The following is a 21,213-nucleotide window of genomic DNA, read 5'->3' on the forward strand; positions in this document are numbered from 1 at the left end:
CTGTGCTGTTTATAGTGTGTGCAGCAATGGTGACCTTAGGTGATCGGTGGGGAAACCCATGTAATCCCAAGTCTAATATTCTGATTGATTTCTTGAGGTTTACTTCTCCTAGCCACTGCCAACAGGGAAAATACAGCATGTATTTGTAAGGATAAATTTTATCTATAATAAACCTTTCAGAGATTCATATAAAATAATGGAAAAGGGGAACTCAAGGTTTGAGTGGTAATATATAGTCCTTCGCTCATCTTCATCTTTTTTTATTTCTATCTATTCTTTTCCTGCCTCCATCATACTATTTCTAAACACCTACTATATACAATATTGTTCTCCATATCTCTCAGCTTTTCTCATTCAAGCCCCCCCTTGGGTGCTTCCTTCTTTCCTTCCTTCTTCACTCCATCCTCTATATTAACCTTTAAAAAGGTTGTGTGTAAACAATATTTCTTAAAAATGACCATAATGTAAGCTTCTTTATTATAGTGAATTGGTTTGAGAGCTCCAGTTGAGAGTTGTCGTGAAAATTGAGTTGGGCTCTGTTTACAACTTATGTGATGGATATCCCCAGTTGAATGTGTGTCTTTAAATAGGACTCTGACATGGTATATGAGAGGAGCTGCTGTATCAGCAGCAAAATTGATATACATTTTCCCTGTATTAATCAAAGAAAAAAGGTATTCCACTGCCTGTATTATCTAAAAGATTAAAAGATACTGTGATGATCAATAATACAAATAAACGAAGTCTTAGAACAAAGGCTCTAGCACCGTGGTTCTCAACTGGGGTGCAGCAGGAACCTGCCAGAGACATTGCCATGCTGCCATGGGGTGAAATTGCCCCATATGCCTCTGTTTTCAGAAGGCATGCTGGAGCTGAAATTGTAGTGCAGGCAGGCATGCCCTTTCTGCAGAAGGTGTTACTTAGTTAGGCTCCAGTGTGTCTCCTGAAAACAGAGGTGCCCAGGACCGTTCCACCTGCTCCGTGTCCCCCTGTTTCCAGGAGACCAGAAAGGGCTGCAGCAAGAGCATGTGCTTCTACTACAGCTGCTTTCCAGTCTGGCTCTACAGGAGGTACACATTGCAGTTCTACCCGACTGTGGCAGCGATAGCAGCAAGATTAATATAATATAATTATAGTGATATAACCAATGGATAATTAATATGTTCATAATGTTTTAATATTCATACATTATAGTTAATAGCATAATGAAATTTTGTTTTTTAAATGGGATGATGCTAAATTTGGAAGTTTTGGAGGGGTTCCTTGAGTCTGAAAGGGTTGAGAACCATTGTTCTAGCAGCTTGAAAGATGGACATAAAGCAGTCTATTGCCTTTATATCCAGAGCATTTCAAACACACATTATTACACAAATTGGTCCATTTTATAATCTAGTGTTGTGGCAGGGTATTTTATAATAAATAGGATTGAAGAAAACCACCAAAACTGTGTATTCCAGAATAAATATTGTCCCCAAGTAATTAAATACCATAATGAAAAATGTGACCCGTGTTTGCTTTATGGTCGTGATCCAGATTTGCCAGGTCTTTTATAAAATTTTGAATCTATGGAAATACTATAGAAAAGGTTATTTTGAAAAGCAACAGTATCTCGCATGGCTATGTTAATAGCATTTGGCAGGTTAATAATTTTAGTAGATATCTGTTTGTAAATATTACACTACAGCATATTCTTTCTGTTCTATTAATTGGGATAAAGCAATTTGATAGACCATAAATATTGACATATGGGGAAAATATTAGTTGCAGATGAAGGCAAATATTTTTGTAATGCGTTACAAAATGGGTTTCATTCTATTAGGCTTAAAACTTTAACCTTGTTTGTTAAGAAAACTGTTCATGTGTCAAATTAGAATCATTTTGTTCTCTTGAGCTTCTGTATTGTCCTTATTATTTTATGTGTGCTTTTTATAAGAAGTATAATAACTTTATTCATCTAACTCCCACTGGAATGCAGTTTTGATATTACAGAAAATAATTTTTGTAAAAGTGACCCCTTATATATTATGTTGGAGTTCATTGACCAAGGGGTCACTTAAACTTGCTGAGAACTTTAGTTGGGAAATGTATTGTCACTGTAACTACTATAGATAACCTTATAGTGAAAGAGCTGAGCCAATACAGTAACTGACAATTGCTGCTTGAATACATGCACTTTGTTTATCAGTGGTTTGGTCTGATGAAAAAATTCCCAGTCATCTTGAGAGGAAAAAAAGACATCTTATGTCTGAAGATGCTCATAATATGACAAGGTGAAAATGTCACACAATAATGAGAAAGTGCTGTAGTGGAAAGTATTTTTTTAAAAAGAAGAATAAAAAACAGAAGTAACAATAACCTAGACCAGAAGCTTTAGAAAGCCAACCATAAGGTTTCTTTTTCTTGACCTGTCTTTGCTGAAAGACAGCTTAGGCTTCAATATTATATACCCATCTGAATTCAGAAAACATGCATAATAACACTGTAGTTTTTCAGTTTTTGTTTCATAGTTGAAAAAGTGCAAAAAACATTTTACTTTTGCCTAGATTAGGTAGATCTACCAGACATTGTTCTCTCTTATGACTTCTTTCTCCAGTGATTTTTTTTTTTGTCTTTCTGTTACTCCATTTTGCAGCTATACATTGTCCTAAGCCAGTAATAAAATTATTATTAAGCACCTGATCCTGCAAGATGCTGAGTGCCCAGGAGGTGCTAAGCATTAAACTCCAATTAACCTCATCAGAAATAAAGGGACATTGAAGATAATGTGTATTTTACCACTGAATTGAAAAGGTTCAGTATCAGGCTCTTGGAGCACTTTGCATCTTGCATGATCAATGCCTTAATGTCTTATGAAAAACGTAGGTATGGTGTCCACTGAGTCTTTATTGTTTACAGCAGCAGTGTAATTACCATCAAAGTAGCCCAATAACTTGGTGCTATTAAACAGCTCCTATTTTTTAACCTTCCCGTTCTTATCCTGGAGAGGCAGTAGATAACCCAGAAAACTGCCTTTTGAAGTTGTATTGAATTCATTGACTTCTGTGAGGGGCAGATCAGTAGTTGCTAACTCTACAGTGTAGATTAAATCTTGGAGGATTTTCAGCTATGTATAGTAATGTAAAGCATTGTGCAAAAGGCTCTTTCTTTTACAGAACAGCTGAAGAAGCTTGAAGGCTGTTTAAAAAAATCAAATTGATCTCATCTTTGATGGTGAATACCGTATGTCAATTTTCTTCATGGCACAGTTTAGGGATTTCAGGAATTAAAGACCTGTAGATATCTTGAAATATACAGATAAAAAGAGATGCTGGACATAAAAGAAATCTACACACTGCTTCCAGAAGCCCTAAAATGGCTGTTTATCAATAAACTTAAAGTAGCTCAGCTGTGATTTTAAAAAATCAAGCTGTGTTTCGAAAATTATTTTTTAAATAAAAAGAGCAGTATCTTCTTAAATAATCAGTAATCACACAAAGTATTTACATGCTCCTGCACAGTTCAGCATCCCTAAGTTTTGTGAACAGTAGCATTGTATCTTTATCTATGAATTGATATTTATGCATGAAAAAACAGTTTTGCATCAAAGGAAATGTTTTTTCTCTGTGTAATTTTCAATTATCCTTAATGTAAAGGGGAATTTGTTTGCATGGAAGAATGTCTGGGTCTTTTTTAAGAATTATGCATTCCATGTGATATAGCACTTTATCTTTGAGTTCCTAAATTGAAATCCATATAGGTCAAGAAATGTGAGCACCTTCTATAGCCCTTCAAAACAGATATAGTGATAAAAGGGCTGTCATAAAAAATGTATTACAATTTAGTGAAAAATTAAATACTTGCTGAGAATTATACTAAGAGAAACTATTAATTAGTTTGTTTGAAATTAAATATATTTTAAAATGTACTAGGTGAATATATCTAAAGCAACCTTGGTTTCATTGAACAGAGTGAGAATATAGTTTGATATTGCTTTTGTGATATGTACAGTATACTGGTATTTTAATTCTCTGTCACGAAAGAATTAACTGCTAGTATAACTAACTCAGCGTTGTAAAATAATTAAGTGTGGTATTTAAATATTTTAAACTATGAGGAGTACCAAGGAGAGAAATCTCATTATATCCTCTCTCCTGAAGACAAAGGAAAGAACTGTAACATGTGACTTGTTACATAAGAAAGAATGGTGCTTTAGTTAACATGACATTGTCAGGTATTTGATTCTTCAAATGGAGTCTCTGTTTTTTTTATATTTTAAACAGTTTACAAACGTATAACATTGGCTTATTTAAATTCACTTTTAAATACATTTCATTTTGTTTTAAAGGAACATACAGTTCTTTTTAAACAATCTGTCTCCTGGAAAACCAAATATAGTACCAAGCGCTACATATGGGATTTCCAAAGTTAAATTGAGTACCATTGTTCTCTGAACTGAGGGATATTGGAAAAGACTATAAAGACATGGTGCAAGTTTTCAGAAGTAAATAGGATTTTTAAAATATTTTGAAAGCCTACCTTTTCAGGTATGAGAACAAGGAAAATTATTTCAAATTCACGTTGGGACGGCAAACACCAATTTTGCATTATTGTAGTTCTTACTTAGGAAGAGCACTCTGAACCATACTACCAGAGAGAACCATTTTTGATCATCACTTCTCCTGAATTACTGGGCTTAGATTCTCAATAAATAAAATTTTTCTAAAGCTATAAATAAAAATAGAAAACATGAAAATGAAGTATGTTCATAAAAGAAGCTCAAAATACATAGGGGAAAGTGAGATTTCTCTTTATAGTTTCCATGTTTCTCACAAGAAGAAATGGGTAACAGATTTGCGGATGAAAATAAACTTTGGTTAACACTTTTTTCTAGGGAAAAAGCTAGAAATGTTTTCTATCAAGCTTGGAAGCTAATTTTTTGTAGTGGCATTTGAGTTGGGTCTTTATGCTGTCAATTATCCAACTTGTGTGCTGCAAATTAGAAGTATATTGTAACTTGTTCTATTGTTAACAGTGGTTTCATGGCTAATCTGCTAGGCACGCTGCTAAAGAATTAAACTATTGTGGCAGGAACAACAGAGAGCTGTGTTTCACACAGTATTGACCTGGATTTTTACTTCTATTCCAAAAAGAGATGGAGAATTAACGGCTATTAGACAACTAGTAATGTATTAAAATACTATGAGCTTTGAACTAGTTGAACTTTAAGGCCCATCTCAACTCTGAGTCTAATGTGTTGTTGCTTTTTTCAATAGGTGGACATAAATTGAATGTAGAAAAGAATTTCCAGTAAGCTGGGCTGATGTTCATAGAGAAGGAATGAAGTATGGATGTGAAAGAACGTAGGCCTTATTGCTCCCTAACAAAGAGCAGACGGGACAAGGAACGGCGTTACACAAATTCTTCAGCAGAAAATGAGGAGTGCAGAGTGCCTACACAGAAATCTTACAGCTCAAGTGAAACCCTTAAAGCATTCGATCATGATTCCTCTAGGTTGCTTTATGGAAACCGGGTAAAAGACTTGGTCCACAGGGAAGCAGATGAGTATACCAGACAAGGTAGGCCAAATGTTCGACTGCAAACACTGTACACAGTACTGTTAGTGTTGCACAGGGAGACATTTCTTGTCTGAGTGGGGTATATTGTCATTGTCATGCCAGTTATGTAATTAGTAATAAGATTCTACAACTACATAGTATATTGCATCTATTGTTCTCAAAGTATTTTACATAAGCAAAGATGCATGTATTATATTTAATAGGGGTGCACCAATAGAGATTTTGGGGGACGATACCAATAGCCGATTTTTAAGGAGCCATATTGGCTGATAGTGATCTGATTTCCGATATAGCTGTGTGCAGCTGGTAAGTCTGTTGTGGTGGAAGGGGAGGGGGAAGGGAAGGGACTTGGGGGGCAGATCAAGGCCCCTGCGGTGTGGGAAGAGTGGGGCAGGAGCTGAGGCTGATGCTGCCCAGGTGGGGTGGGACATGGGACAGAGCTGTGGCTCATCCAGGGAGTGCAGAGGGTGGCGCTCCCACTGCTGTATGCATCCTGGGAGGTCATGGTAGGGCATGTGCCCCCTGGATATGTGTGGGGTGCAGGTGGGCTACAGCTGTGGGTTGGGCCAAGGCTGCGCTGGGCTCTTCCTGGCAGGGCCGGGGCAGATGATGGCAGCACTGGGAGTGGGGTATGTGGGGGGCTGCAGCTATCCCAAATTTCACAGTAGTCCTCCCTGTAGCCCTCTTCCAGTGTCACTGACACCCACCCCAAGTGCAGCCCTCCTCCCCCCCACCCCACCACGTGCCAGGAAGATCCCAACACAACCCTGGCCCTAGCCCGCAACTGCAGCCCACCTCCCCCCCCATGCAGATCCAGGGGCACATGCCCCCATGCCCTCCTGGGGCATGCACAGTGGCAGTAGCTGCACCACAACCCCTGGACGAGCTGTGGCTCTGTCCTGTGCCCCAGCTCAGCTGGGCAGTCCCTGACCCAGCCCCACTCCCTCCCTCAGTGTGGGGGGCATTGATTTGCCCCCCCGCCACACCCCTTCCACTGTAACAGACTAACCAGCTGCATGCAGCTCTCCAAGCTGCCAAGCTATGCTGCTCACCCTCTACGTGCTGCGCTGTGGCTATGCACATGCACAAGCATTTATTGGCTGAATTATTGGCCACATCAGGCTGATTTCCAATATGATCAATTTTCTTTATATCGATGCTGATCTGATATTGGATCGATGTATTGTATACCTCTAATATTTACTTTTTAAGTGTAATTTTAAGAGGCACAGGGAAAATAAGTGAACTTCAACAGTCAGACAACCAATATAAGTGACAAACTTAGGAAATGAATATCAGCCTCCTGAATTCTATCTCCATGATAAAGGCTATGGACAAGGATTCATTTCTTCTGAAGGGCATCTCCAGTCTAAGCAGCAGTGGAAGACAAGGATTAGATGCTTCTCCGCTCTGGTTTGGGAGCAGCGGGGCAGTGCCTTACCTGTTCCCTTAACCAGGAAGTTCTTCCCAGGGGAGCATTGCCCCACTGCTCCACTCCCCTCCTAGGAGGGGAGCATACAGGCATTCATTTCTGTGAGAGTTTCTCTTGCATGGGAGATCTTCCAGGGCAAAAGTTGGAACAACTTTCTCTTGGAGGGGGTATGTTTCTCTTGGGAGAAGTTAAATGAATGTTTGTATGCTCATAGTTTCTACAAACAGAGTGGTAATTCTCTCAGTCAAAATATAATGCCTGTATGTGGACCAAGTTACTAGACCATAATATTGCCTCTCCTCATACAATCAGATTTATCTGCATTTTCTCCAAATAATATGCCTAAGGCTATGAACAGATGCCAGACAAATTAAAATAAATTTCCAACACTGTCTCAAGCAGACTGGACCACATAGGCTGCTTACAGACATTAAACCCTCCCCCTCACCCCCCCCCAAAATAGTGCTTTACTTTAAACTCAGCCGGCTCCTGTACCAAGCCCACCGCATGCCCAAAAGAGGGATCACATTAGTTGGACCTGGCTCACCCAACACCTGTATTGATCTGGAGCTTTTTTGTGCTTTTCTCTAATAGCTGATTAAATCAGCTATTAGATAAAAGTGCCAAAAAGCACTGCTGAAGTGTCTGGTCTATACAGACGCTGTGGAGCCGGGTTGAACTAATGTGCTTCTGCTTCCAGTAAAGCGTGTTTTTGTTGGGGGGCTTTTAATGTTTGTAAGCAGCCAATAAGGGCTTTGTGGGGAAAGGAGTGGTTTGGATAGTCCTTGAGATGAGTTTTGTGGTAACATATGATGTCCTTCCCTTCTACCTGGGTCACCAATCCATTTTTATGGCTCTTAAGTAGCCATGGCAAATAGGTTTATGGTAAGGTCTGTTTTCTAATGGACGGGTATTCAGACCTGAAAAATTACTAACATTAACTGGTCTGCATTTTTCATCGTTCAATGATGAGATCAACAATTGCAAAGGCGTGAAGGTTATAACTAAAGATGGTCCCTCCATCTAGGGTTGGACACAAATGGGTTTGGCACAGAGGTGGTTAGCTGTTTTACTCTGAAGTGAGGCAGAAGGTTGGGACAGGTAGCACCTTAAAGACTACCGGATTCAGAGAAGTATGAGGTTTTTGTAGGCAGCAACCTACTTTGTTACATGTTATGAATAGACTGACCAGAAGGATTTAGCAGTATCAGGAATGTTCTGCTCTCTCCAACTTTGGATATAAATTTTAATTTCTAGGACTTCATTCTCACAAATTTTATTAGTGCTACATAAATTTAAGTATCAAAATGATTAAAGGCGTAGAGTGCTGCATCTCTGCTGTCTAAAAATACAGAGTTGGTCTGAGAACTAAACCATCGCTTTGTCCTTGTGTGTCTGTTTAGAAAAGGGAAATGTGTTTCATGGGTAGAAAATAAATTTTTCTGTACTGTGATAACTTTCTAGGTTGACTCCACTGAAATACATCAAAATGGTTTTGGGGGGTGGGGTTGTTGTTTGTCAAGTGGAATAACTGAACCTAGAATTAGAGTTGGATAGATAGATTCCTCAGCCCCAGATATTTTCAAGAGCACCTAAGATATAAACGTATTTCCTTTCCTTCTTTCAAAAAATTCACCAATGTTTACTAACCATCTTTTTCCAAACATTTTTCATTGGAAAATTGGAAAAAGAAAATTTTAACTGGAAGACCTTTGAAAGATCATGTAATAGAGGATTATTAGTATGATAGTCTGGTCCCTTCCTTCTGCTGTTTTTCTAGTGAGAGTAATGCACTAAATACCTACACTTGTCTTCAGTAGTACGTTCACACTTTGGGTCAGTGCTAGTTTATTTTAAACACTCAATCCTCTTTGATCACTCTTTGATCACTTTATTTGGTTTGAATTTGGAGGAGCAGACCTTTCTTTTAAGTGGCCTGCAAGCACTCCTGTAGTAAGTCATAATACTTTTTTTTTTTTAAAAAGTGTATGAAAGTCTCTGAACAGGAACTTGTCTTTCTTTTTAAATAGCAATGAAATAACCAACTAGAACATGTGTTACTTGGCACAAAATACTTGTATTGCTGCTTATGTTGTGTTTCTCCATCTCCTTCAGAAGAGCACACAATATTGTAGCTAACAGCTATGGCCAAACACAGGGTATGTTTGACAGCTGCAGGGCTGAATGCCAGTCTCTGGAATGCTTCCCCTTCCTGCCTTTCCCCTCAGTAGTGACATCTGAGCCTGCCTGGTTGGCCTTTCAAATTTCTTTGTATGGCTTATTGGCTTCCTCTAATGTTTGCTGTTTTAGCACCTGTGGGGACTACCTGTTGGTTTGAGGGGGTCATGTTACTGAGGGTTTGTTTTGCAATCCTGGATACTGTTTTCCTTCGATTCATCCTTGACTGAAAAGAATTTGCTGCTTCTGGTTTTACAGAAGCATCTTGTGAAAAATGTGTCCAAGGTTGTTCCAAAACTGTTAAATATATATAGGTATAAAACATTTTCCTATTTTTATCTTTGTTCTCTTCCTAGCAAATGCATATTTCCCACTGAGCTACATAACTGTAATCCCAGTTTAAGATCTAGTTAACCAAATGAATGAGAAATGAAATCTTCCATCAAAAAAGAAAATGTTAACGACTGCCTTTAAATTACCAATTCATATGTAAAACTAACCATTACTGGCCTTGACAATCCCACTTTTGTGCATAAATCATGTAACATAAAAGTATTAAGGGCAAATTCCCAACTATATCCAAATTTTCTCCAAGAAGATAATTGAGCAAATCAGATCTCTGTCATTCCCATTTCCTAATCTGCCCCAACTGCATACCATGGGTGGGAAAGACTGAAACAGATGCAAAGCCAGGATCCTACTGTATACTGGCAGACTGTTCCCTTTGCCATAGATCACACCCCTTTTAGGGGAAGCTATGCCTTAGTATTCTTCAAGAAAAAACTTTATTTGGTCTCCTTCCTTCAGGGCCCCTTGAAGTCAGCCCTGGTCTGGCTTCTCAAAGGGCAAGCCGCTGGCTTCAAATTATGGCTCCTCTTTGTCCCAGGCTTCCCCAGCAATCAATAGCACCCCTGCCTCAGATACCTTTTTCTTTGTTCATCTCCCTGGAAGGGAGGTGTGTTCTTCAGAGAGGGTAGTGGTGAGGGTCAGACTGCCATTCCAAACAGCACAGCAAAACTGACCTGCTCAAAATGATCTTTGTTGTGTCACTATAGTTCCCTCTGCCCTTCTTCAGGCTTCATTCTGTCCCGCCTGGGTCAGTTACTCTCTTCACTCTAGTCTTTCTTCCTTAAGACTACTCCTTCTCTCTATTGTCTGCCCTGGAACTATTATTTTTTTCTCTCCAGGTCTCTGAACTTCACTTTCTCCTACACAGCTACTCTTACAGCAAAACTGCTACATAACTATAGTATTCAAAACAGGAACTAACATTCACCCCATAAAATTAAGCATAATGTTATGGGAACCCATTAGAGAGCAATCTCTATGGCCTGCTGCCAGGACCAGATAGCCAGCTTCCCCTGGGGTTAAAATGGCACATACCATATTTACTTGAATACAAAATGAGGTTCCCCCACTAATAGCATGAGGAAAAAATCATCTGGTTTTTAATTTTTCTACAAGGAAACCACATTAAATACACTGCCTATTTTTAACTACTACTAAAGGCAATATGCGTTCAGTAATGGAATAAACTGTGAAGTTGATTAAATGTAGCAAACACTGAGCATGCTTATAAAACACATGGCCTATAGCAAGCAAACATGCTAATAGAGTCCTACCACAAGAGGAGGTTAATACAACCCATCTGAATCAGACATAGAGTAGTGTTCATTGCTTGCAGTCCCCCTCAGCATCAACTCTTTCAAGTCATGGTGAGCTACTACATTGCATACATTTTTACTTCCTTTTTGCTCCCAGAGCTCAGCTGCACCTTTCTTTCCCATTTCCAATGATTCCTGTTTCTTCATCAGCCTTAAATGTCTGGCAAACATCACCAAATCGGGTATCAAACAGTTTACCCAAAATCCCTCTGTCCTCTCTCAGCCTGGAGCATCCCATCTTCATTAAAATGTCCACGCTGCCCTATGCCTTACCTGCCTATACATTTTGGAGGATCCCAGGATTCATGACAAGAACACCCAGTTCCAGTCATGAGTGGGAGGTTAATTAGCATGTGGAGCCTTTGTGGGAGGTATCGGGGGTACACACACATATGCTGAACTGTGAAGTCACCATAGCTTGAAATGCTGTTGATTCTGCTGGGGCCCAGCCCAATTAATTTTATGGTAAATTGTGAGGCTTTTGGTTTTGGACTAATCATGCATAGTTTATACTGTCATTAAATAAGTTCAAAAGTGTTGCTTAAAAGTGTGCTTGGAGAGTATTTGTGTTAAAACATGCAGCAATTACCAAACAGGATATCAATTTTGGGAGTGACAAAGATTTGATTTCCTGAATTAATATCAAGTTTGGCATCAATTCTGGGTAAACTAAAACGATAGGTACTGTATGCAAATTATTACAGATATGTTATTTCAAGGTCAGTTTTTTCAAATTTCTCTTCACTTCTACGTGCTCAGGGAGAGCAGGGGCTACCTGACTCCCCAGATTTATTTTCCCTGCTCTAGCAGTGGGAAGGGGACAAATTCAAAGCAAACCTCTAATAATTAGAACCGTACTTGGAAAATTATATCACGTTTATTAATTTTCCATGTATGGAATCTAATTATGAGGATGTTATCTTATAATCGGGGTCATTTTATATTCTAGTAAATATGGTAGGTATCCTGCTTATAAAACTGTTTACAGGAACATCAACACATGTTCACACTGAGCCCCCCGAAGTGTTCCCCACCAGAACTGCAGGTTAGACCTCATCCTACTTGGCATTTTTCATCATTCTGTTACATAAAGAAGATTCTCCAGTTCCCATCTCTGGTGATGTAGGCATAAAGTGGTTTTATGATTCCGGTGGACCATAAAATCTGTACTCTAGTCTGTTCTATTTCTGTTGCTTAGATTACATATAAAAACAGATACATTCCAAATTTAAGACAAATATTTATATTGCTAGAGCAAATGTAGGTAAATGTTTAAAATATTTGGTTTTTGAAGCTGTTTTGGGTTGAAACCATGGTTGAATTGGAATTACCTCAAATGATTTGAAACCAAGTGTGTATTTTCAGGAGAAATCAACTTATTATATCAATTACAGTAAGTTAAAAGAATGTAGGAAGCTTAGTTCATCAGCTGATTTCCAATAACTGTTTCATGTTCCTGCTGTATCATGGGGTAAGTAGAAACTAAACAACATCAATTTAACAATTGGTTTGCGTGGGTTACAGTACTACAGTTTAGCTTCCATTTACAGTAGAGTAGAACAGACACACAAAATGGTTGCTGCAGATCAGCTGACATGTGAGAAGACCTCCCTCTCTTCTTTAACTTGTTATAAGAAGAAATGGAAAACTATGTTTTAGAATGGCATATTAAGAAAAATAATGGGCAAGCATTAGCTTTATTTTATATAATGATATTAAGTATACTTTTAAACAGAAAAAAGAAATTAATGATTTCCAGAAGCTACCCATTTTCAAATTAAACTCTGTCATGATTCTAGCATACAGATAAAATCTCTTTAAGCATCTTTGTCATGTTTGTTTTTTGTTTTTGTTTTTTGTTAAAAGAAATATAACTGAGGTTGTATCTTTCATATTCAGTTTGTATTTCTTGAATCCCCTGTAAGATTTCACAGTATACCTTAAATGTCAGTGGTAGCATTAACAAAATTAAAAAAATAATCAGTAACTTAAGATAGTGGTTGTGTTACTTCTCAAACAGATGTGTTGTCACTAGCCAGAGTCCTGATCCTCTACTGTGATCCATATAAGATGACCTTTGGACCTCTGCAAATTCTATTGAGGTTAATGGGTTTCTTTATAGGAACTTAACAAAGTGCAGATGGGAAGATTAAGACAGCTTTGGATGGAAATAGGATCATGCATAAAGTATTACAGTTTTTATAAGAAACGTTCCAAACTCCAAAGCAGAGGAGATATGATGAAGGTGTGTTTAGGTTTTACTTTTGAAGGCTTGTTCAAATGTGGATCAGCCTACAGGTGCAGTTAACTAGTCTCAGTAGCTGGCAGCAGGAACCAGTTAACAGTGTTAATCAAACATCACCATTTATTACCTGGCACTTATTTCCAGACTAACCTCAGCTGAAATTCCCTTTATTTCCCTTCAGTTTTGTGACATACATAATTGGGTGTGTTAATGTCACTAATTTGCATTAGGATATTTAAACAGCTGAGTAATTACATTCACTGTACCAATAAATACTTGCAGTTTTTGAAAAACAGGCTGGGGCTTAAAAGGCCTTTTTGTCTTTGCCAATGCTGTGGATTAGCATTAAAGGAAAGTTATCCCAATGTAGAGACTTATGTCTGACCCTTTCGGCTTAGACCTGATTATTAAAGCAGAGACTTTATTAACAGAGCACGCATAGGATATAGATAATACCACAGTCACAGTTACCTAAATGATCACTCCGGTCAACCAACAGTTCCTTTGGCTGGATGGCCAGTTTGTCCTCAGGTAACTGGGAATCGCTGGGTGTTTTTTCTGCAGCTGCTGCTGCTCTCAGAACTTCAAACAGATCGGTTCCCTGCCTCCCCCCGGGTTTTCCATTTATATAACCCTTTTACACAGTGCAAACCTGATTTTCACCATTGCTACATCTCACTACAAAAGCATTCCCCTTTGAAAACAAAATAAGAGCAACCACAGATATCTTGACTTCTAAAAAATAGTTCTTTTGCAAGCTCAGTTACATAGTTTAAAAACAGCATTGAGTCGGGTAAGGCTGTAGCATACAGGGTGCCAGCAAACAAAGTCATGAAAAGTCATTTAGACAGTGTATCATCAGTATCAGGGTTATCAGTCCTTAGTCTTGTGAGAATAAAAGTCTTCCATCTCCCCAGCACCTAAGTCACCCACCTTGTAAAAAGAGGAGGTGGAAAAGGTATTACATGCTTTCTGGGACCAAAAGATTTTTTTTATTAAGAATTTGAATGATTCTGAGGCAAATATTTCTAACTTCAGAAATCTAAAACATCAGTCAGAACTTCAGTCCTAATGACTCCATAGTTTGTTACATATTAGGTATTCAAAATGATTAATTTAGAGAGCAAAATGATTAATCTTTTTCTGTCACCATAAATGTCAACTGCTGGATTAAAAGATTTAGCTAGTCACATCTTTTTTAACCTTAAATTCCTGTGTTTAAACCTACCAGTTATATACCTCTATCTTAACATTGCTTCATATGAATTTTGCCCCTGCCATTCCTTTTTTAATTCTCTTGCTTTATTGATGATTGTTTCATTTTGACCAGAGGAGGCAAGGGGTTCTTTCTGGAATTGAACCAGTCTACGTTGTAGATTACCTACCAGAAGGTATGAACAGATATATGTGGTTTAATGCCCTCCTCCTGAGATGGAATAAATTAATCCCTTTCCATTGCCTCTACCATTATTTGTCCAGACTCTTAGAATCAAGGAGAGCTTTTAAACTTGTATCCTACATTTGGAGCCACAGGGCAAATCTCAGGTCCATTTAATAACCTTCATTGTGATTTTGCTTGATTCATGTTTATTACACCAGAGCAGGACTCCCTGCAGTATCTGCATTAGATTTGAGAGGATATCTCGGGGAAGAATAATAGCACCAGTACTTTCTGGATGAGTTTGTGGCCTTGAGCTAGTCGCATAACCTTCTGCCACAGTTTTCTCTTATAATACTTACCCACCTCATAGGCATGAGAATTAATTAGTTTATGTTTGTAAAGCGCCTTCAAGATAAAAAGTTCTGTAAGTACTAAGTAATATTATATATTATTATTATTTTATACTGGTTACATTTATAAGCAACAATAAGAAGTTAATTGGTTTTCAGGTGATAAAATCAGTTGATGTTTGTAGTTATTCTATTAGCGAAAGAGTGCTGCTAAGACAGGCTTTCCAGTCTGCACATTGAGTCAGTTTATTAGATTAGTAGTGCAGCCAGCACTAGCCCTTACTCACTCGGCCACATGCACACTTTCTTTATGGCATTAATCCAGTTGAAATTAGTCTCTTGTGGGTCATGACCCATGGAAGATCTATGGATCTCCTGTCTCTTCAGCAACGGAGGGTAATTGTGATTCTTTGGGGGAAAATCAACTCTGGTTATTGGCTGTGGAACGCTTGATTAGGTATTTTGTGTAGCCTGACTCTAGAGAAAAATGCCTCACTTCAACTACCCCAGCTGCAATACAAGTTACTCATAATATTGATCATAATGGCCAGGGATTTCTCTGAGCATGGATAAGAGATTTTCACAAAGATCTCCTGTTATAGAGTGGCCAAGTTTTTGTCTTTCTGGTTGAGAGGTGCTCAGATCAAATGCAGGGCTGTATGTATTCCTTCTGTTAACTTTCTGCCTTTCTTAATTTTGGTATGGTTAGTGGACATGGTTTTTCAAGGCTGACTCAAGAGTGAGAAATGGAAAGAGCTCAAGATGATAGGATATATACTTTGCTTCATTTTATGATAGATAAAGACAGTGGAAAAACGAAAAAGAGCCAAGCTTAGATAGCTTTGAATGTGGCTGGCTATCAGAATTCAAAGCCCAGTTCTGACACTGATTCCTGTTCATTCAAATCTGGGAAATATGTCTATTTAACTTTCTACACATGTAAAATGGAAATACTTATCACAGCTACTTTAGAGGGTTTGTGAGGCTTAATCAAATGTATTGGATTGGAGGGTGCTATGGAAGTGCTCAGTATTAATTACTTAATCAAAATTGTCAGAAGAAGGTGGTGGAGTGGAGGTAACAGAGCATGTTTCCCTTAACCCCAAAGTCTGTGGAACCTTCCCCATGCTAGCTTCGTGTAACTGAGGCTCCGTAGATCCAGCTGCTTTATCTGACTGTACGAAGGGGCTTCTCCCAGCAGATAGAACCTAAGTTAATACCACACTACGCTCTGTGCAGAGATTACAGAGTACGGACAGAGCAGGGGCAAAGCCAGGAATCACAGTACCGGGAAGGGTAGATGGATCAAAGTGTAGCATGACAGGAGTTGTACTTCTTGCAGGTGTCCTGGAATCTGTTTCTTATGAATCCTTAGATATGTCAGGGTTGTCTTCATTTCCTGTTCCATCTATAAATCCCCAAATCCTTTCCAGTGAGGGCAGAATACAATAAATTGAAACTTATAAATAATAAGATTTAAAATAAAATGTTTTTATAAATAAGACTTTAGAATAAATATATTATACATTTCTTCAAATGTTTTACATGAAGTTGATGATCAAGGCTAGATTAAGACTCTAGCACACCATGGGCACATCTACATCCGACGTTTACCGCACAGCTGACTAATCAACTGTGCAGTAAAATACAAGTACTACCCTGCTGCAGAGTTTTTGTGTGCAGCAGTGTAGATGCAGATGCTGCCCCAGCTGGCTGGGGCACAGGGTGCTTCAGCATGGGGCTAGCTGACAGCAGCCTGGACTGGCTGCTCTGGCTGGGCTCCATGTGCTGCGAAGCAGCTGGCTTCAGCATGGGAGCAGTCTGCCAACTGTCCCACACTGAAACACCCTTGTGCCTCAGCCAGCCCCTCTGCAGCACATGGAGCCTACTCAGAGCAGCCTTGGGTTGGCAGGATGATCCCTGGGGTCCCCTGCAGGCTCAGCTGCTCCAACTTGGCTTCACGTGCTGTGCACAAATAAACTTTGGAGCATATTGCTCTGGAGTTTATTCATGTGCATTAATCACATCTGTAGACATGCCCCATGACACTTACGCCTTTTGAAACTGCTCCTTATCTGGAGTGGAGATGTCCATTCCATGGAGGTCACTTTTTCCCAGCAGGAGTAAACATGAATGAAGGCCACTTTTTCCCACCAGGAGTGAAAATATCTCCCAAGAAGAAGCAAGAATGGCAGCAGAGCCTTCCTATACCTCAGTAGCTTATGTATATCAGCTTGAGGTTGATGCTGGTGATGTCCCTCAGATGTCCACTTTGGGGTTAACCCCACTTCCTTCTTCCCCTGTTAAAGTATTGGGGCAGTTCATATCTCACAGCTATCATTTTAGAGCATTATTTTCAGCTTTTTAAATCCAAGAACCTATCATTTTCTCACCCACATACTTTGTTCTGTTACAGCATGTAACATTTAGATTGTAGGTGCACTTTGCATTTCTTATGTAAGTGTAGAAATGTGGGACCATAACTATATTACTAAAGAAAAAAATATTTCTCTCTTTCTCTCTCTGCCCTCGATGCATAGGCAAATATTCCTATTTTATTTTACGTGAGCTCAGATATATGTGAAGGTGGCTTTTATCATAAATACATAGAAATAAGATTGGAGGGGACTTCAAGGGACTCCTGCATGCCTCCTGCATGACTACAGGAATGCTGCTCCAAGGTCATCCTGATCTAATTCTTATCCATCTGCCTCTTGAAAAACCTCCACCAGCTTCCCAAGAATGCTTAAATACTCAGATATTTAAAAGGTTTTGATTACCTTAAAGCAAAAGCCAGATGGAGGTGTCCACCTTATTTTAAGCTATTCAGACAGTTTCTTTTCTTCATATTTTAAGATGGTGCTATTAAATGGTCACAAGAACTAGGTTTTGATATTTATAAAAATAATCCTTAAAGGTGAATGAAATGGCATCTTTTTTGGGGGGGGGGTACTTTTCAGAGATGAAGAGTATTTGGGGGTTTTTTGCTTATTTTTTCCTTAGCAACATATTTCTGGTTACAGTGAAATTTGGCACATATTTTGTAAAAGTTCAAATCCATTTTTACAATTCTGGAGCCAAATTTTAAAAATTGTATGGGGGAAAAAGATTTCTCATCACTACTGTTGTGTGATGGTCTCCTACAATCTGACCATTAAAGTATTATTGAATGATTCTCATTTATATATTTTGTAATGTGCTTTTGAATGAAGATAACTACAACTACATACTAAAGCTTGAAACTGGCCTTCTATTATAAATCAGTTTTCACTGCTCCTCAGCTTCTATGATGGTAAAACCATTGCACCTTAAAATGTTATGCCTAGGTAGAAATTCTTAGCAGAGTTTGACACAAATCTAATATAGTATTTGGAAACATAAAAGAAAGGGCCTTTCCTTTTGGCCAGGTATGGACATTATACTTCTACTGATATAAATGATCAGAAACCAGCCTATATCTGTAACTGAACAGAAATTTGGCACGCAAAACCAGTCTATACCCATAACAGAAGTTTGGTGCACACAGACTGGTTTAAAAATGGCAAAACCTGGTGTAAGTTTTGCTCCCCCACCGCCCACCAAAGGTCAAATGTGTTCTGTTCACTGCCAATCTAAACTCCACCGCTTACAGAAAACTGTGTAACTTAGATCAGTTCCACCTCAGGCTTTTTGCATATCTGTACCTAGCCTTTATGTTTTTCATGAAGCCAAGACTGTCTGGGTCAAATTATCTGCTAGGGTACAGGGCAGTGCTTAGTTGGTGAGGATGTTAGTTGAAGTAGATAGTGAGGGATGATGCAGTATTACTGTTTAACATCAGAAGTAAAAAAGTGAATTCCTAAATCAAGTTATTTTCCTACTTAGTGGGTTTCTGCTGAATGTATGAAAAAAAACCTGGGATTTTAACAGTATCCAGATATCCTAAACTACAGAAGCAATATGAGGTGGTATGACCTGAAAAAAGTGACCCTAGCTCAAAACATCCTTTTCTGCATGCTAGACCTCTCACTATGCATATCCAAAGAAAACAAGTGGAATAGAAATTCAAGTAGCTCTGGGTTGCTAAAACCTTTTCTTTTAAATTGTGTATTAAGAGTTGCTTTAAACTTCTTTTTCACTGTAATAATAGCAAAAACATGAATCTTCACCCCTCAAACATTGCGTCACTTGGTCATACTCCAAACCTTACAATCCCCTTACTGTCTTCTGTTTCCCATATCTTTGCCCCTTACCCAGTCATTATATGCATTCACATGGACACACTCGCAACAGACCCAGTTTAGATAATGGACAAAGGAAAAAGCTGAGCTAATGAAAGGATTAGCTTCAGATTTTTCTTTGCTGAAAGGTAGTTATACTGGAAGGAATCGATGTAGCACTTGCAAAGAGAAAAGACAATATATTTACACAAACTTTAGGAGAAATGCATATTAGAGCATGTAGCCCTGAGGGAGGTTACATTCATGGGGAAAAGGAAAATTTGAAAAGAAAAGCAAAAGAGTACCAAGCTAGGATATGTCATAAGGTGCATGTCTGGCTTTATACCATCCATTCAGTTAGAAGTGCTATCTTTTTCCCTCTAGGGCAGTTTTTACAATACTTCATGGCTGTCATGAGGTATGGTCCGATGGAGAAAAAAGGTAATGCAAGTCTTGTACCGCAAATGAATAATTAGACATTTGTAAGAGTAAATTCATCCTGTATGCAGAACCTTAAAAGGAACACATTTTGCTATTAGGAAGTCTGATGCTATCGGCAGGCACGTAGCTGTTTCTGTTTCTCAAGCACTGCTTGAGTGGCAGCTTTTAAACAAATATCTGAGTGTGGCAATTTACAAAATCAGATTGTGTACAGCATTTCCTTCTCTGGACCCTAATTAGGAATGCATTACCTTGTGAATGAATGGTGCTGCATCTTGTTTGCTTGAAAAAACAATTATGCCAAACTAGCAATGTGTGAAAGGCAGCACAAGATGAAGACAGTACTCTGTTTTGGTCCTAGTGAAGTGTAGCTCTTTCAGTTCGCTAAGGGAAGTGTGGGAGAAGCAAAGATCAAGAGATTCCGTAAGAGAAAGATAAGATTGCAATATAGAGATTGTAACGTCACAGTAAAAAGGGACAAAAGGAAAGATTAGGGGGAAAAGAGGAGGAATGATGTCATGAGTAAAGGGAAAAACATGAGAAAATATTACAGAACTGAGGAGATGAGATGTGGGGGGGAAAAGTGGTTTAGAAGAAAGGGAAGATTTTTATAAAGGGCAAAGGGAAGAAAACCAAAATGAAAGAGTACAAATGTATAACACCAAATCAAAGAGAAGATATGTGTAAACACAGGTATAGCCTATTATTGGGTTGTCAGTCTTCATTCTTCAACAGAAGGCAACATGATTTCTGGCCCATTGGCAAGCAACAGTCTCTGCAGGTGCAGCTTTGAAAACTCCTGTTGTTCAGGAAATATGTTGTGGAAGGTACATGACAAAATGGACAAGTATCACATCTACTGTCCATTCTTTCCTCTCTCTCCTCTGTTTAATACCCTGTATACTTAAAAAAAGTGACAATTCTGAAACAAGAGACAGATACTCAGTAAGCTCTGCTTATTTTTTCCCTTTGCCTTGCTTCTGTTTGTACTTCTAGGCTCTTGCTATTTAATCTTTTTTTTTCAGCGGTGACACCTGAACTCTGTCTCAACCTGAGCACCAAATATTTGGAGCTGTCCTCGCCACAGCAGATGGAATCATTCTCCGTCTGTGTAAGGGCCCCAGTGAAACGTGGTTAAGCTATGGTAGTTTAGCTTTTATATACTGTAGGATAAGAGTGGGCGCACAGTTTGCCACAGTGTAGCTGAGGTGAAACATGTCCCTGCACCCTTTTATTTTAATTTGTTCATTTCTGCATAACCTTAAATTCTGACCCTGTTTATCATAAGAGAGTTTCTCAGATGAGCATGGGTGAGAGAGGAAGCACAGGAACTTCCCGTAAATGGGGACCTACTCAACTTGCTATTTCATGGATTTTGCAGAAATTGCAAAATTCGGCAATCTCCACAAAATCTTCTGGTGGCGGGGAGAGGGGAGGTGGAACTTACTAAAAATAAAAGGCTGGCTCCATAGTGAGAGCCAGCAGCCCTTCCAGCGGTGCAGCCCAACATGAAGGCACTTGCATGAAGCGTATTCAAGTCAGCCGGTCCAGATGATTTCCACCCTAGAGTTCTAAAGGAATTGGCCAAGGTCGTTGCAAGACCCCTGGCACGGCTTTATGAGCACTCGTGGTGCTCAGGAGTGGTGCCGGAGGACTGGAAGAGCGCCAGCGTGGTTCCCATCTTCAAAAAAGGCAGGAAGGAGGACCCAGGAAACTATAGGACAGTTAGTCTTACCTCGATCCTAGGCAAGCTGTTCGAGAAAATTAT

At 39.0% G+C, this 21,213-nt stretch overlaps 1 protein-coding gene across 7 annotated transcripts in view; it reads left to right on the top strand.

Moving 5' to 3' along the window:
* The first annotated feature begins 5,244 nt into the window (after positions 1 to 5,244).
* Positions 5,245 to 21,213, top strand: part of TENM3 (teneurin transmembrane protein 3) — a 456,764-nt gene continuing 440,795 nt past the window's right edge. For all 7 annotated transcript variants that reach the window (XM_019534649.1, XM_019534650.1, XM_019534652.1 and 4 more), the window contains exon 1: positions 5,245 to 5,555. In XM_019534649.1, coding sequence (XP_019390194.1) covers positions 5,324 to 5,555 — 232 coding nt within the window. In that variant the 5' untranslated portion in view covers positions 5,245 to 5,323. The remainder of the gene's footprint in view (positions 5,556 to 21,213) is intronic.

This window comes from Crocodylus porosus, unplaced genomic scaffold (genome assembly GCF_001723895.1).
Source record: "Crocodylus porosus isolate Cpor-Errol unplaced genomic scaffold, CroPor_comp1, whole genome shotgun sequence".
Taxonomy (NCBI): domain Eukaryota; kingdom Metazoa; phylum Chordata; order Crocodylia; family Crocodylidae; genus Crocodylus; species Crocodylus porosus.